We start from the raw sequence: 15,085 nt of genomic DNA, 5'->3' as shown, positions 1-15,085 counted from the left end.
CTGAGGTCAGAGGTCATTTTGTTTGACTATTCCTGGTTTGGGGAGAATGTTCTTTTTTTCCCAGGACAGTGAAATTGTGATGTTAAATGTATGCTGCTTCTTTCACTTCATGTCATACAGCTGTGAAGAGTGTCATGGAGGACAGGCCCCTGGTTTTCCACACTAAGGTTAGGTCATCTGGCTATACATCGGCACCGCAGTAAGTATAAGCCTTCATGTCTTCTGTGCCAGTGACAGAGCAGAGTTGCAGGCATACCATAGGAATAGGGTTTAATATAGACACTAATATGTCCTGGGATTCCCACCATGAACAGGGTGGGTAGGGGCCTGAGTAGGATTATAGTGTGGGTTGGACCCTAGCATGCCACAGTCACCACAAGGGTAGCATATATACAGCTAATATTTGTTAAATCCCCATGTTGATCTCCACTCAGATCCTTGAGTTCTTGTCAAATCATAAGGTTGGCTGTGGAGAGGAGAAGCTGGTGGGATTGAGAAGTGGAGAAAGGTGATACATTAAAACCATGTAGCCCACTAAGGCCTGATGAAACACCTTAAAATTTTTTTGAGCTCATTCACTCCCAAATTTGTGGCCAGTCCCCCACCCCTCTCTCTCATAAATACAGCCTGTTGAGCTTTTAGGGCTGTCCAGTTGGGAAGTTCATCCTGAAACACAGACCTTTGATTAGAAAAGTTTTATTCCCATGTCAGGGTGTAAATGCTGGATATTTAAAATATGAAGTAGCAAGTCTAATGGTGAGGCTACCTAGAGACCAGGAAGCATAGCATCATGTTAGTGGGAGAGACTGCCACAAAGTCTCGAAGTTCCTTAGTCCTTCACAAGTCTCAGATCTTTCAAGGGCACATCTACTTCTTTTTATAATGTGTAGCACACCACTCTTCTTATCTCAGAGCTGGACCTTATATGATGTAGCCCACTACATACATCATACCCATTCCTTTAACAGTAGTCAAAGCTGCCCTAGAGTCTGGGGCCCTGGTTGGCTTCCTGCACATAGAGCACGTGGCAGGGTAGGGTGAGGCCTCTGTCCTCTCCTAGTCAGTCTCTTCATCTGATCTCCCCTCTTGCCTATCCGCTCTCACCTCAACCTCAAGTCCCTGCTCAGGACTTTCCCAGGCCTCTGACCTAGATGAGTCATCCTGTATGCAACTTCAGCTCCACTGCCCCTTGCAGCCCTCCCTATCTCACCTTCTTTCCCTTTCCCAATGGCAGCAAGTGTGGATGCTCATTTACTTCATGTCTGTTCTATCAACCAAGCACAGGGGCAGCACTTGGCTCCTTGAACTCTCAAATATGACATGAGTAGATGGCAGGTAGATAAAAGGAGGGGTGGGTAGAGGGATGGGCAGATGGAGGGAGTGACCACTGCAAGGAAAGAAAGATGAACAGACAGAAGGATGAGTGTGTCACAGGAGTGGCCTGCTGGCCACATGAACACCAGGATAGCTGTGACTACAGCCAACACAAAACCATAAATCTACTTAAAACCATATGAGCCTTTAGTGTGTTGAGCTTTTAAATTTGATTGCATACTTTTGAGCATGAAGTTCATAGATGACAGCGTGGCTCAGAGAAGGCAGCCCATGAATGGATGATGGTGGATGGGTGGATTAGAAATTCATGCTTTAGGGCAACAGTGCAGCATTTTCATCTGCGAGCTTAAGTGTGGATGATGGTGTTCCTGAGGCTGTCCTGGCATTTTGAGCTGAGAAGCATTAGATAGGGTCACTAAGGAGGAAGTGTGTAGCGTTGTGACATGTCTGAGTCAGAGAAAGGGCCGCTTCTTAGAGGCCAAGAAGAATAGGAGGTAGCTGAAGAAACTATGTAAGTTTGTACATGTTTAATTTTTCTTTATAAAATGTAAATATCGCAGGAAATTTAGAATCCTAATTGGTGAAAGTTATATATACACTTGTTTGTATGTGTTTTCTTTCCAGTATGGCTATGTTTTCTCCAAAGACTAACATCAAACATGATAACAAAAGATCTTCAAAGTACAAGAACAATTACAAATGGTAAGTAGTTGAGTGCATGGGTTAAGTTTGAAGCAACTTAGAAGCACTCTTAATGTGCTTGCATAATTCTTAAAGGCTACATATGCATAATTCCTAAGACTATATGCATGTAAATATTGACACAAATATGTCACTGACATGCATCCTTTAAAGCATATATGGTTGATTCATTTGAGTAGTTCTTGGGCAGTTTGCTCATTTTATTTATTATGTTATTTATTTTGATGTAGTGAATTTTTGGTAATATATAGTTGTAGGAAAATACTGTATTTGATGGCTGACCACCCCTGAGAAGCATTTCATCTCACAGAGGGGATGGGAAAGCTACAGAGCTAATGCTGCTTTAACGCGGCTTCTTAGTGGACATTGTTGGTTTCTTGACCTAGATATACTGCAAACATAGCCTGAATGTCTGTATAAAGAGAGTTTGGGCCTTAGGGTTGTCCCAGGCTGAACTTAAAATATATAACGAGAAAACAGACTACGGGTTACCTAAGTTAACACTCATTTTAACATACCCTACGCCCCTTACTAGTTTTACAGAAATGCTGCCTGGAACTTTGAGTGTTTGTGACTGACCTGTCAGTTGCCCCAGTTACTGGGGCTCACTGTGTGATGCTCCAGCACAAGTGTTCAGTGTTCCCTGAGGGGCCTGACCTGCTTTGCCCACAGCTCTCACTAGGCCGCCGTCCCAACCACTAGAGTCCTCACTAGTCTATGTTCAGGTCAACTTGTTGAAATTTTAAAAAGCTTACACATATGAGTGAGGACATACAGTATTTGAGGTCCTGTGTCCACATATGAACAAAAACATACAGGATTTGCAGTCCTATGTCCACATGTAAGCAAGGATATATGGTATTTTTGGTCTTGTGTCTGGCATATTTTACTTATCCCTTTGGTTCCTGTCCAGTCTACTACAGATGGCAGGATGTCATTACTTAGCAGCTGGATCGTCTTTCTTTCTTTCTTTCTTTTCTTTTTGCAAGACAAATTGTTTTATAAAGTAATTGCACTTATAATCGTTGTCCAAGGAAAGATATTGAAATTGCCAGATCCAGAAATCCTCGTGGGATTCTTTCCAGTCACACCCATCTATCTTTTTTTTTCTTTTTAATTATTTACTTTATTGTCTGTGTCTGTGAGTGGATGTGGCTGTCCACAGAGGCCAGCAGAGGGCGTCAGACCATGCCATTGAAGTTATAGGCTAACATGAGCTGTCTAATGTAGGTGTTAGGGATTACAATGGGTCCCCAGAAAGAACAGCAAATGTTCTTAACTGCTGAGTTATCTTTCTAGCCCATGTCTGAGTGTTTTTTCGTAGCGTATAGATACCACATTTCACTCATAAGTTAACGGGTACCTCGGCTGACTCTGTAGTTTAGCTCTAGTGAACGGTGCATCAGTGAACGCAGACAAGCAGGAGTCTCTTTGGCAATGATTATTTCCTGTGAGTCTGTACCTGGAATGAGATTGGATCATAAGAGAGTTTTCATTTTAGGTTTTGAGGTGTCTCTATCCTGTGTTCCACTGAGGCTGTATCTTGTCCTCACAGTCTCAATAGTTTTTACTATTTTGTTTGTTTGTTTGTTTTGTTTGTTTGTTTGTTTTGTTTTGTTTTGTGAGTTGTAGTCTTAGATTGGAATGCCACTGTAAATCACACTAACTTGTATTGACCTGTGGTCAGGATACTGAGTTTTTTAAAAAATGTACTTTCTGCTGTTAAGAAGAATATACTCATAGCATTTTAAATGTGTTTTTGATAGTCTAGATATATTTTAACCATGCATATTGACATTTTTCCTAACTTTTTTTTCTTTTCCTGACCTACTGGAGTGTTTAATGTTTCCTGGTTGACATTGGGCTTCCAGAGTGACCTGAGCCCCTGGTGCTCTTCCTACTGTTTTCTTCCATAAGGAGCTTTGTTTATACTGGGCTGCTTTCTACTGTGACGATCCTGCTTTAATTATGAGAAATCTTTTTGTATAATTTTGGCTCTTGTAGGAAGAGGAAGCAAGAAGGCATAGCTCTTAAAGGTCCCTAAGGTTTAAGGAATGGTATTTTTAGTGCTTAAAATGGTATTTAAAACAGTTTCCAGATGCCAACAGGTGTGGAGTGGGAAGAGTGATTCTCACTTGCTGGAGGTGGGCCAGTGCCACCAGCTTCTGCTGAAGGTGAATATGTGATTAATAGCCCTGCCTTCAGAATAGCATCTAGGCAACCAACTAGATATGCCTCCATCATGCCCAGTGATTGATTCTGCCATAGCCCTGTAGCAGGCAAGGCCCCTTTAGAGTGTAGGAACCAGAAAGAGAAAGGAATGCCAGGATCAACATGTTCCTTGAAGAAAATGGGCCTTCCTGGTGCAATGAGTCCTCAGGCTGCAGGCTGCTGAGACCCTGGTAAATTACTCTGTCTGCATGGCCCTGGGAGACTGGTGCTGTCCACTCTCTGAGCACCCTCCCTGTAAGCACCCATGCCCTTCCCTTATCAAACTTGGCTTCCTTTAGAATGCAATTCTTTCATGGCAACTATTAACTGAGTGTAGAATACAATCATTCCCAACTTAAGGTGCTGTAATTTATAATTTTTCATCTTTATGGGTACAAAAAAGCAATACACATTCCATATAGCCCACTCCTGTATTGGACTTGCATGTTTTCTGAGTAAATGGTGTGAGTATGATTCCTCCCTGGCATTCTGAACAATGGCTTGAAATGTCACGGAGGGACAGCCGGTGCTCAGCCTGGCATTGTTGCTGCTGTGCTTTGGATGCAGATGTTCAGTACAGTGAAGCGGTATTCAATGCTTGCCATGGAACAAGCTTTGTATCAGGTCTTTGTGCCTGCGCTGAGCTTGTGGGACTGTCTGGATATGCTCATAGAAGGCTAGGTTGAGACCTGCAGATCTTTAGTTAGGTGTGCAAAAGTCATCCCTGACTTAGGATATTTTCAACTTATGACTTTTTAATTAATTAATTAATTAATTAATTAATTTTAATTTATTCACTTTATATCCCGCTCACTGCCCCCTTCCAATATCCCCTTCCCCTTGTCCTCAGAGCAGTTGGGTCCCCCTGGGTATCTTGCCAACCTGGCACATCAAGTCTCTGTGGGGCTAGGCATATCCTCTTCCATTGAGGCCAGACAAGGCAGTCCAACTAGAAGAACACATCCCTATCCCACCACGACTCCACTGTAAGTTGAAAAGTACCTGTAGTTAGTATTATAATACCAGGCTATATAATGGATCCAGGTGCTTGGAAGATGGCTTAGCGGTTAAGAGTGCTTGTTATATAAAGAAAGGGGCCCGAGTTTGAATCCTTAGCACTGACATAAACGCTGGGCATTTATGCCCATAAGCACAATATTGAGAGAATGAGAGAGAAGGATCCTGGAGATTCACTGAAGAATGGCATCTGAATTTGACCTCTGACCTCCTTATGCACATGCACACGTGTTTACATGTTTGAACACAAATCCACAAAGATACATGTCTTTTTGACAGTACAAAATACAAATTTGTTTTAAAGAGTTATTCATGATTGTGACTATAAGTTTAGATAGGTTTTTAGTTTTAATTATATAAAATGATATATTTATATAAAGGGAAATGTACTTAATTTGTAATTTATTTCTAATCTTACTTGAAATTATGTCTTGGTTTTTACTATGACTTTTCTTAAAGTAAAGAGTGCTCTTTGGAGAATTTCCTACCCAGAAATCTCAGCAGACAGGTTGCTGTAGCCCAGAAGCCTGTTGCTGTGAGCTGTTTGCAGTTCTCAGGTAAGCCAAACCTCTTCTTGGATCCATTTGCTCTTCTTACCTGCAGCTGGGTTCTACTGTCCCAGTATGAGTCTTGGTTGATGTGGTCAGGATTCTCTAGAGGGACAGAACTGATGTAATGAAAATATATTTGGGACTTGAGTAGATTAGAGACTGTGGTCCTGCTAGTCCAATAATGTCTGTCTCCTGACTGAAAGACCAAGAATTCAGTAATTATTGAGTCCATGAAGCTGGATGTCTCAGCCGGTCTTCAGGCTGTGTTGGAATCCTGAAGAAGTAGGTTCTAATACCAGCGAAAGAATGCCTTGGCAGCAGCATAGATGAAGTCGCAGCAACAGTAAGGGGTGAAAGGGCAAAGCTTCCTTCTTTCATGTCCTTTTATGTGGGCTGCCACCAGGTGTGACCTAAATTTAGGGCGGATCTTCTTACCTCAAATGATCCAAGCAAGAAAACTTGCACAGGTGTGCCCATCTGCTTGGGTTTTAGTTGATTCCAGATATAGTCAAGATGACAACCACAATAAGTCATGATGTTGGTATTGATGCTCTATAGCATGGCTTGGGTCGGAGTGGAGTGATACTGTAGTTGCACAGGGTGCATCTGTCCTGCAGCACTGCCAGGATGGTTCACACATACCTTCTGTGATGACCTCTTCACACAGCCAGAAGCTAGAGATCTGATCACAGGGTTACGACAAGGTGGTCTTGACCCTGGCCACCTTATGATGTTCTCAAAGCATCTTCCCGCCTGCCGTTCCCCCTTTTCCTGATCTAGAGTCTGGAGGCAGTGAAGTGATTGCTTGTGTCATCATGAAGGCAGTGTCAGATTGCAAGGCTGCCCTTCACCTTCTTCAAAGTGTTTTTGGTGGGTTACCTAAAAGTTAAAATTTATTACTCTGGCTCACAGAACTCTGCTTTTCAGATATTTCTAGACAAATGCCTTTTGAAAATCTAATATGCAGTGCTTGTCAGGGGTATTTTGATATTTGCTGTTTCCGTCTGTGAAGTTGCACATTTGGTAAAGATCCCCCAAATTTGGCTGTTGGGAAAGTGCTGGCTGTCACCGTCCCTTCTGTTTTTCTTCTGTGAGCAGAAGGCTGCGATGGTGCCAGTGACAGCTACTCCATGAGGTTTGGGGAGAATGGTGTGATGGTCCTGATGGAGGGTTAGTTCAGGGCCTGGTTCACTCCTTGGGAAGGAGGACATGAGAAAGGCGAGTGGGCCTTGTTATGTGCTGTACCCAGTTATTCTCTACTCGAGAAAAATGACTATTTATCTAAATGTTCTCTACTCTGTCAGTTGGCCAATGGGCTTCCCATGTTATAATTTTATAGAGCTGTTTATTTTTCAACAGGGGATGGACAGCAGCTGGCCTGTGGCTTAGGTAACCACCTGTCCCTGGTCTTCAACGCCAGCCTTTCAGGAGCACCGGCTGCCTTTTCAGGTTTCCTTACTTTTTTTTTTTTTTTTTTGGTTTTTCAAGACAGGGTTTCTCTATATAGCCCTGGCTGTCCTGGAACTCACACTATAGACCAGGCTGGCCTTGAACTCAGAAATCCACCTGCCTCTGCTCCCAAGTGCTGGGATTAAAGGCATGCGCCACCACCGCCCAGCAGGTTTCCTTACTTTTGAGGGCTGGGAAGGAATGGGATGTCCTCCCCAGTGCATGAGCTCTGGGAGACAAGGCTATGGCCAGGGCCTTCATGGGCAAAAGCATTGGGACAGTTTCGGTCAGTAAAGGAAGTCCACGCCTACACAGCTGAAACAGGTTTCATTTAGTAAAAAGTTTTTATTGAAGTGTGTTTTGAAATCTAGTTGTGTTCTTAATGGATGTTTTAATACATTAAGCAGCTCAATACCTTTTGAAAGTAAGAGCAGCCGTGTTATGTTGCTACTGTGGTAACTTCTTAACTGATAGACAATTTCCCCTAGTTTTACAGCGAACAGTTCTTAGATTTTAAGTAAGATTGTGGAGCTGCTTTAGAAACATGTGCTTCTAGGTATTGTTACTGACTACAACTACACACAAAAACCCTGTGACGTAGGTCCATTTGCCTTATATGCCCACTTGGGTAGTAGTGGACAGACACTCATAAGTTGCCTAGGAGTAGAGGCACAGGCATGAAGTGCTAGGAAGGTGAATGGGTGAGGACCAGGTAAGGCCATGCTTACAATCAGAGGTGTACACTGTGACCCATGCATGTTGGGTCCCTGGCCTAGCTTGAACTGTGCAGTCTACATCAGGGTCCTTGCAGTGTCTAGGGTGGTTTGAAAGAGAAAGGGGGATGCCCTCAGTAGGACTATAGTCATCGTGATGGGCTTGACCTGGGGTCTGAGTGTGGAGTACCAGTTGTCAGCCTTCTGTGCTGTATTGAAGGACAGGCTGTGACTGCTCATAGAAAGCATCTCTGTGGAATTCTGCCTTGTCCGTTGCTTGCGCTGCCTTTCAGATTCAAGGAGGCGCAGTCTAGGATGGCAGCTGCTGTGGTGAGTGGAAGATGGCTGATGAGGAGAGTATTCCAGCTCTGAGTGGGTCATCCACTTTTTGGAAACCTGAACTCTGCTTGCATTGCCTCCCTGCAGCCTCTGCACCTGAGGTTAGGGTGGAGGTGGATGTAAACATCCCTGCTTGTCATCTGAGAAGTGTGGGGTGTTATAACGTAGCTGATAGAAAAGCCACTTAACAAGTCAGGAGGTAGGATTGTGTCGGGCAGGTACTGGGCAAGAATGTTATCAGTGAGGATGCTCAGACATGCCCTAACCCAGGGCCGACGTGAGCCCGTGCTGGTGTCGCAGTGCTCTGCTCGCAGTGTCATTTCCCAGGGCCGTGACTCTGCAAGCTTGCTGAGTGCTTGCTGAGACGTTTGTCAGTGTTGCTTACTTATGTGTTTTTAATTAACCCTTTTAGAATTTTGTAAAATGTATTTGATCATATTCCTCCCCGCAACTCTTCACATATCCGCCCCTTCTTTACCCACCCAGCTGCTTTATGTTCTTGTTTTGCTTTGTTTGTTTTGTTTTGTTTTAAACCCATCAATTCCAATTTGTGTTATCCATGGCCTTCACTGGAGTTTGATTGACCTATGAGGGCCAGGCCCTTAAAGAAAGCAGACTCTCCCTCTCTCATCTGGTTTGAGCTTGCATAAGTCTTACTCATGCTGTCAGAACTGCTGTGTGTTTGTATGCCAACTACCCTGCTGTATCTGGAAAACAGTTTTCTTGCTCTGCCATCTCTGGCCCTTTCAGCCTCTGTTTCTTCTCCTGAGCCCTGGGAGGGAGGGCTCCAGCTCCAGCTGGATATCAATGTCCCATTCAGATTGAGCCCTTCAGTTTCTTACTATGTTTGCATCTTCAGCAGTTGTAGGTCTCTGTGTCAGTCACCGCCTGCTGAGGACGGCAGTGAATGTGATGAGGGTTGAGAGGCGCACTAATCCATGGCTGTGAGGCTAAGTCATCAGGAGTCAGTGTCACACTGTGACTGTTCAGCAGAGCACTAGTACTATGTTCTCCCCTAGGACTTATGTCTACTAGCCACAGCTTCTTAGCCCTGGTATTGGTGTCTAGTATGGGTTTCAATGTGTGGATGGGCCTTAAATCCAATCAGAATATAGTTTATCACTATTATATTTACACCATTATTACAATAGCCGTGTCTTGTCAGGCTGATTGCAGCATTCAGAGTTTGCAGCCAGGTATGATTTATGATAACTTCTCTGAGGTAGAATGCACAGCACCGCCCAGTACTATGGAAGCCAGCCAGAAGGGATGAAACCTCAGGTTCTAACCAGCTTCATTTCTTTATAGTCTATGACCCGAGCATGTGTGTTTCTATCAATAGGGTCTTACCGTCAGTCTCTGGATGGTAGCCAATAACATTGGCAATGGCCTGTAATATTCGGAGTTCTGTGGGACCCCAGTGGCCAGTAAGTCCCAAAGTGGCAATCATTCTGGACTCTGGGCTTTTCAGTTGTTAGTCTATGGTATCTAGGAGGGGTTTGCCACCCCATTATAGAGTAACTCCATTTAAATTCTTCTTATATATGTAGTATACATTTTAAGTATACTTACTTTTAGAGTGGTAGGCTTCCATGTGACTTTTTCAAAAGTTCTTCAGTGTTAGTCACCCCTCATGTTCCCTCCTCTACTCTTTGTTCCCAGCCTCTATCCCATTTAACCTTCCCTTTCCCATTACTGGCCGTCTCCTCTTTATACCATCCCCCCTCGCTCTTTTTGTTTTGGTTTTCGAGACAGGGTTTCTCTGCGTAGCCCTGGCTGTCCTGGAATTCACACTGTAGACCAGGCTGGCCTTGAACTCAGAAATCTGCCTGCCTCTGCCTCCCAAGTGCTGGGATTAAAGGTGTGTGCCACCACTGCCCGGCTCTTTATACCATTTCATTTGCTCTTTGCTCCCTTGAAAGCCCCACCCCAGGGTCCCTTACTAACTTTCTGAATTCCATAGGAATTCCAGATGACACACACATATTGGAAGAGTCAAAGATAACACCTACGGATTAGAGAAAACATGCAAAGCTGGTGTTTCTGAGTCTGGGTTACTTCTCTCAGGATGGTTGTTTTCACCCATACCCGTTTACCTGGGGATGTCATAACTGTGCTTTTCTTAAGGGCTGAAGAACGTAGGAAGTCAATAGACCATGTCTTCATTGTACATTGTCAGTTGATAGACACCCAGGCTGTTTCCATGTTCTCACTATTGTGACTAGACCAATCGTGAACATGGAGGAGCAAGCGTCTCTACAGTAGGGTATGAGTCCTTTGGGTGTGGAGTGCTAGAGCTGGACCATGTGATATTCTTTTTCCAGCTGTTTGACCAGCTTCCACACAGATTTTCACAGTGCTCCACGTTGTGTTCCCACAGTAGTGAGTAAATGTTTGAGAGGTCCTTTGTGCTTTTGTGGAAAATGCCAGAACTTGACACAAGAGGGCAGCAAAGGCATTTGGCATAATTTTTCTGCTTGGTAACTTTTTGCTGTTTTGAAGTCCCATCTCAGAGTGGCATTCTACTTACAGTACTTTCTGGCTTTCCAGTTCTATTTTGGTGGCTTTCTGGCCAGTGTGCTCTGGTGATACTGATTCACTGAATGCCCTTTCAATTGCAGTGTTCAAGTTCCCGTGCAGAGAGCAGCCTGGGTGGGAGGTTCCTGTTAGATTCTTGTCAAAGTTGTGGTTCCTTACGCTGCAGAGTGTACCATAGGGCACCTTGGGGTGGAATGTGATGGTTCAGCGTGTCTCGGGTCACTGGTGTTCTGTGTTTGCCTGACACTGTGCAGCCTCCAGTTCTCCTGTCTGCCTCTTTCCACTGGCTCACCCAGGAGGGAACCCATGATGTTGTCTCCAACTGTCTGTTTCTATGAATCCTTGGGCTCTTGGGTCTCTCAGAAACTCAGGTAGCTGTGGTTTCAATTTTGCTTTGTAGAGACTGTAAGGGCAAAGGTGGGATTAGGAGACAGCACGTTCCCTGTCAGAACGAGACTGAGGAGTAGGGGCTGTATAACTGAAGGTCAGTCCCACCTGCCTGTGGGCTCCCTAGCAGGTGGGATGCTAGCACCTGTGTAAGCCAGCATCCAAAGCAGCCGTTGGCCAGAGCAGATGATCAGAGCATGTCCAAGCATCCTTAGTGAGTTCTTCTGTTTTCTCCCTTTAAAGCTAAAAGAAAAGGCTTATTTATACTGATAGACCATCACAGGGTCCCAAGATCTTTTAGAGCACTGCTTCTTATACTGTGGTATTAGAACTTCCTCTGGTCTGGGCACATGAAGTCAGAACTTTAAGAAATGTGAGATTTTAGAAAGGCCTCCTCTCCAACCCTCATCAGTAGGCCTTTATGTACAGAGAATCTTTTATAAGTACTACCTGTCAATAAAAAAGCTAATGGCCAGTGAGCTGAGGCAAGAAATAGGAGGCAGAGCACAGCAGGAAGAGAGAGGATCCTGGGAAATAGTAAGACAGATATAAACCAGCAGGTAAATGAACTCAGGGAAACGCCAAGAGATGCTGAGGAGACACAAAGGAAGAAGCAGGCTGGGACCAAAGGGGTAACTAGCTAAATGGTAGACAGAATAGTTTAAATGGTTAAATATGTTATGAGCTAGTCAGGAAATAAGCCAAAGCTTATGGCCTAGGATTTCATAATAAATAATTAGTTTCAGATTCATCATTCCAGGAGCAGGGGCAAGGAAAGAAGAAAAACCTGAATTTTCTTTTTAAAACACCGTTAGTGCATGGTCATCTGATGATGGGATTTAAAACACCTTTAGTGCATGGTCATCTGATGATGGGATTTAAAACACCGTTAGTNAGTGCATGGTCATCTGATGATGGGATTTAAAACACCTTTAGTGCATGGTCATCTGATGATGGGATTTAAAACACCGTTAGTGCATGGTCATCTGACGATGGGATTGGTCTTTCAGTCTGGCAGCAAGAAACTGCTTCCCTTATTCCTTGAGAAGAAGAAGCTCTGGCCTGTTCTTATACAGACAAACATTCTACTTGGTTTCCCTTTTTCCTGAATACCCAGGTCATGATGGAGCTGTGAGCACTATCTGCTGGAGCCATGACAAGAGGTGGCTGCTGTCTACAGGCCGAGACCGGACACTGAGGGTGTGGTCAGTTCACAGGACAGAACTCATGCTGCTTTTGGTAATGTGCACATGAGCACCTATGCCGTGGTGGTCAGTGACATCAGACAAAGTTCTTAGTGACCCTGAGCTATAGACGGTCACAGCTGTCAGCCCTCTTTAGGGGAGACCAGCAGTAGATCCAGACTGCGTAGTGACCCTGAGCTATGGACTGTCACAGCTGTCTGTCTCTCTTTGGGGAACACCAACAACAGGTATAACGAGGATCTGTTTTACTACAGTAGATACACAGTGGTGGAGCAGTTTCTTATTCACATATGAAATACATGCATATTTAACACATAGTAACACACTCTTGGTGTGCGATATGTCTCTTGACATACATTAAATATATATTTACATTTGTTATGGTGTAAAAATAGCAAAATGCCCACAGTAAAGCACAGCTAACTTTATGTTAGTTCCTTGTTATATTGCAGAGGTAATAATGATGGTCTGGAGGATTCTATGAAGGAGCGTAGTGACTGGCTTAAAGGAATCCTGTAAGGTTTTTTGGAAATAGAGTGAGAAAGGAGAGACAGGGCATGGAGCTCTCACTACTAAGGTGGAAAGAAGAGAGGATGCTAAGAAAGAAGCCTTGCTTCTCCTCATGAATTATGACCTTATGAACTGCAGACATAACCCACAAGTGGTGAACATTTCAGAAATGTCAGTCAGAGCCTGAGTCTGGATATTCTGACTTATACTATTTAAACTTAACAGTATATGATAGTGATAGAAATTGTACCTTGAAGCTTGACCTTTTCTTGGCTTAGAGACCTAAGGATGCAATACTTTCTGGTAAGGCTGGGCTGGGCTGCACATGCTCAGTTGGTCTTATGACCCACACTCTGCAGGGTCTGGATACTAAGCGGAGATGCTGGATGGTTGGCTAGGCATTGAATTATCAGTAGCCACAGGCAGGCATTCTCTTATAGGACACCTCTGGAGAGGGCAGAGGGCAGATGGGCTGGTCAGGGTCAGTGCCCCATTGGAAGTTCTCAGCAGCACCAGAGGAACAAATGTCCTGCAACAGGGATCAGTGTTGCTCTCTGCATGGGCTTGATTGCATAAGACACAAAGTTGGTCTTCCTTGAAAATTAAAAGAAAAGGCACTTTTAAATACTGGTGGATTATCCTAGGGTATGGAGGTATCTGTACACTCCTTTAGAGAGCACTGCTTCTTATGCTGTGTTTCAGAGCATGTTCTCTGCTTCAACAGCGGTTGACTGTCCTTGATAGTCAATATTTCATTCCCTCCACTTTTCCAATCTTCTGAGCTAGCTGTGTAACACAAGCCTGTAAACCCTGACCAAGGATGCTGAGGCAGGATGGGTGATCCCCTAAGTCAGTGTGAGGGCAGTACGGTTACATAATGAAATTCAGTCTCCAAATTCCTTTATCTCCAAATTGTCAAATTTTCTTCAAGTAAGCTTTGGCAGTGGTCAGTAAGCAAAATCAGGATTGTGAGTTGGTGGTGACAAGACGTGTGCAAGATGAGTACAGGGTGTGTGTGTGTGTGTGTGTGTGTGTGTTGTTGGGGAGAGGTTTCTAGTGTGCTACAGAGTTCTCACAGCTGTTCTGCCTCACAGGCTCCAGATGCTTTTCCCAAGCCAGTAACATCTGCACAGTTCTACTACATGGATACCTTCATACTGCTGTCTTCTGGCCCAGAGTTTTGCCTGCTGAAGTACCACATTGACCTCTGTAGGGATGACATACGAAGGTAGGTGACCTTGAGCCTTCCTGCTCTGACCCCAAAGAGCCAGCCCACTTTCCCACTCTGCCCCACCTCTTCATTCCTAGAGACATGAACTTTAAAATCTTAAGCCTAAAAAAAAACCCAACAAACTTTTGCAAGGGGGAGTTTTAATTATTGGTTTTGCAGTTTTCCTGGCTGTAACACAGTTCTCTGTGCTCTTACCTTTTGTTCATTGATTTTACCCTGACCTTCACTTTGCCACTCCACAAGAGCAGGAGCTAGTGTTGTCTTGTAAGAGAAGTTCTGAGGGCATGTCTGCCTGTGCCTCTGCATCCCTGTGGACAAATGGGAAGATGAGTAACAAGTGTGTGTTAAGTGGCTGCTGTAATATTGGAACACTGGGAAATGTAATCAATAGTTAAATACATTCTGTGACTCAATAGAAACATTGATCTGCTACTTAGCAGAATAGCTAATAATAATGAGAGATTTTTTTCCTTTATTTTTTTATTAGATATATATTTTTTTTCATCTCCTCTGTATTTATCTTTTAAAGCAGAATGTGATCGGGCACTGTTATTTCCATTCACAAGCCTTGCTGAGTTACAAGACCGAGGAAACTTAGGGTTTTGTTCTCAGGACTTTGGAAAACAAGCCACTTGGGGAATTCCTGTCAGGTTGTTCTAACTTGTGTTTACTTCTAAGACTAATACATGCAGAATTAACTATAGGAAATGAAAATTTTAAGATGTAATTTAAGCCATCTTAATTTGGTCTACTAAGGAATCCAGCTCAACAGCTAAACACTTCAGACCACAAAGTTAACATGAACAGTAGGTTACATTACGTGTTACAACAAACGTTCCATCAACCTCTTGAGTTAAACCTATAGTATCACAGTATCACATGTAGAAATTTTATCTT

The 15,085-nt window shown here is 43.8% G+C and overlaps 1 protein-coding gene across 2 annotated transcripts in view; it reads left to right on the top strand.

The window, feature by feature from the left end:
- Window positions 1-15,085, top strand: part of Wdr27 (WD repeat domain 27) — a 130,144-nt gene that overhangs the window by 28,318 nt on the left and 86,741 nt on the right. For both annotated transcript variants that reach the window (XM_021186482.2, XM_021186481.2), the window contains exons 14-19: window positions 121-199; window positions 1,960-2,037; window positions 5,725-5,822; window positions 7,176-7,265; window positions 12,360-12,481; window positions 14,052-14,185. In XM_021186482.2, the coding sequence (XP_021042141.1) occupies window positions 121-199; window positions 1,960-2,037; window positions 5,725-5,822; window positions 7,176-7,265; window positions 12,360-12,481; window positions 14,052-14,185 (601 nt within the window). The remainder of the gene's footprint in view (window positions 1-120; window positions 200-1,959; window positions 2,038-5,724; window positions 5,823-7,175; window positions 7,266-12,359; window positions 12,482-14,051; window positions 14,186-15,085) is intronic.

The sequence above is a fragment of the Mus caroli genome, chromosome 17 (genome assembly GCF_900094665.2).
Source record: "Mus caroli chromosome 17, CAROLI_EIJ_v1.1, whole genome shotgun sequence".
Lineage (NCBI taxonomy): Eukaryota > Metazoa > Chordata > Mammalia > Rodentia > Muridae > Mus > Mus caroli.
Note: the sequence above shows the minus strand (reverse complement) of the source record. Positions and strands in the feature narration are given on the sequence as shown.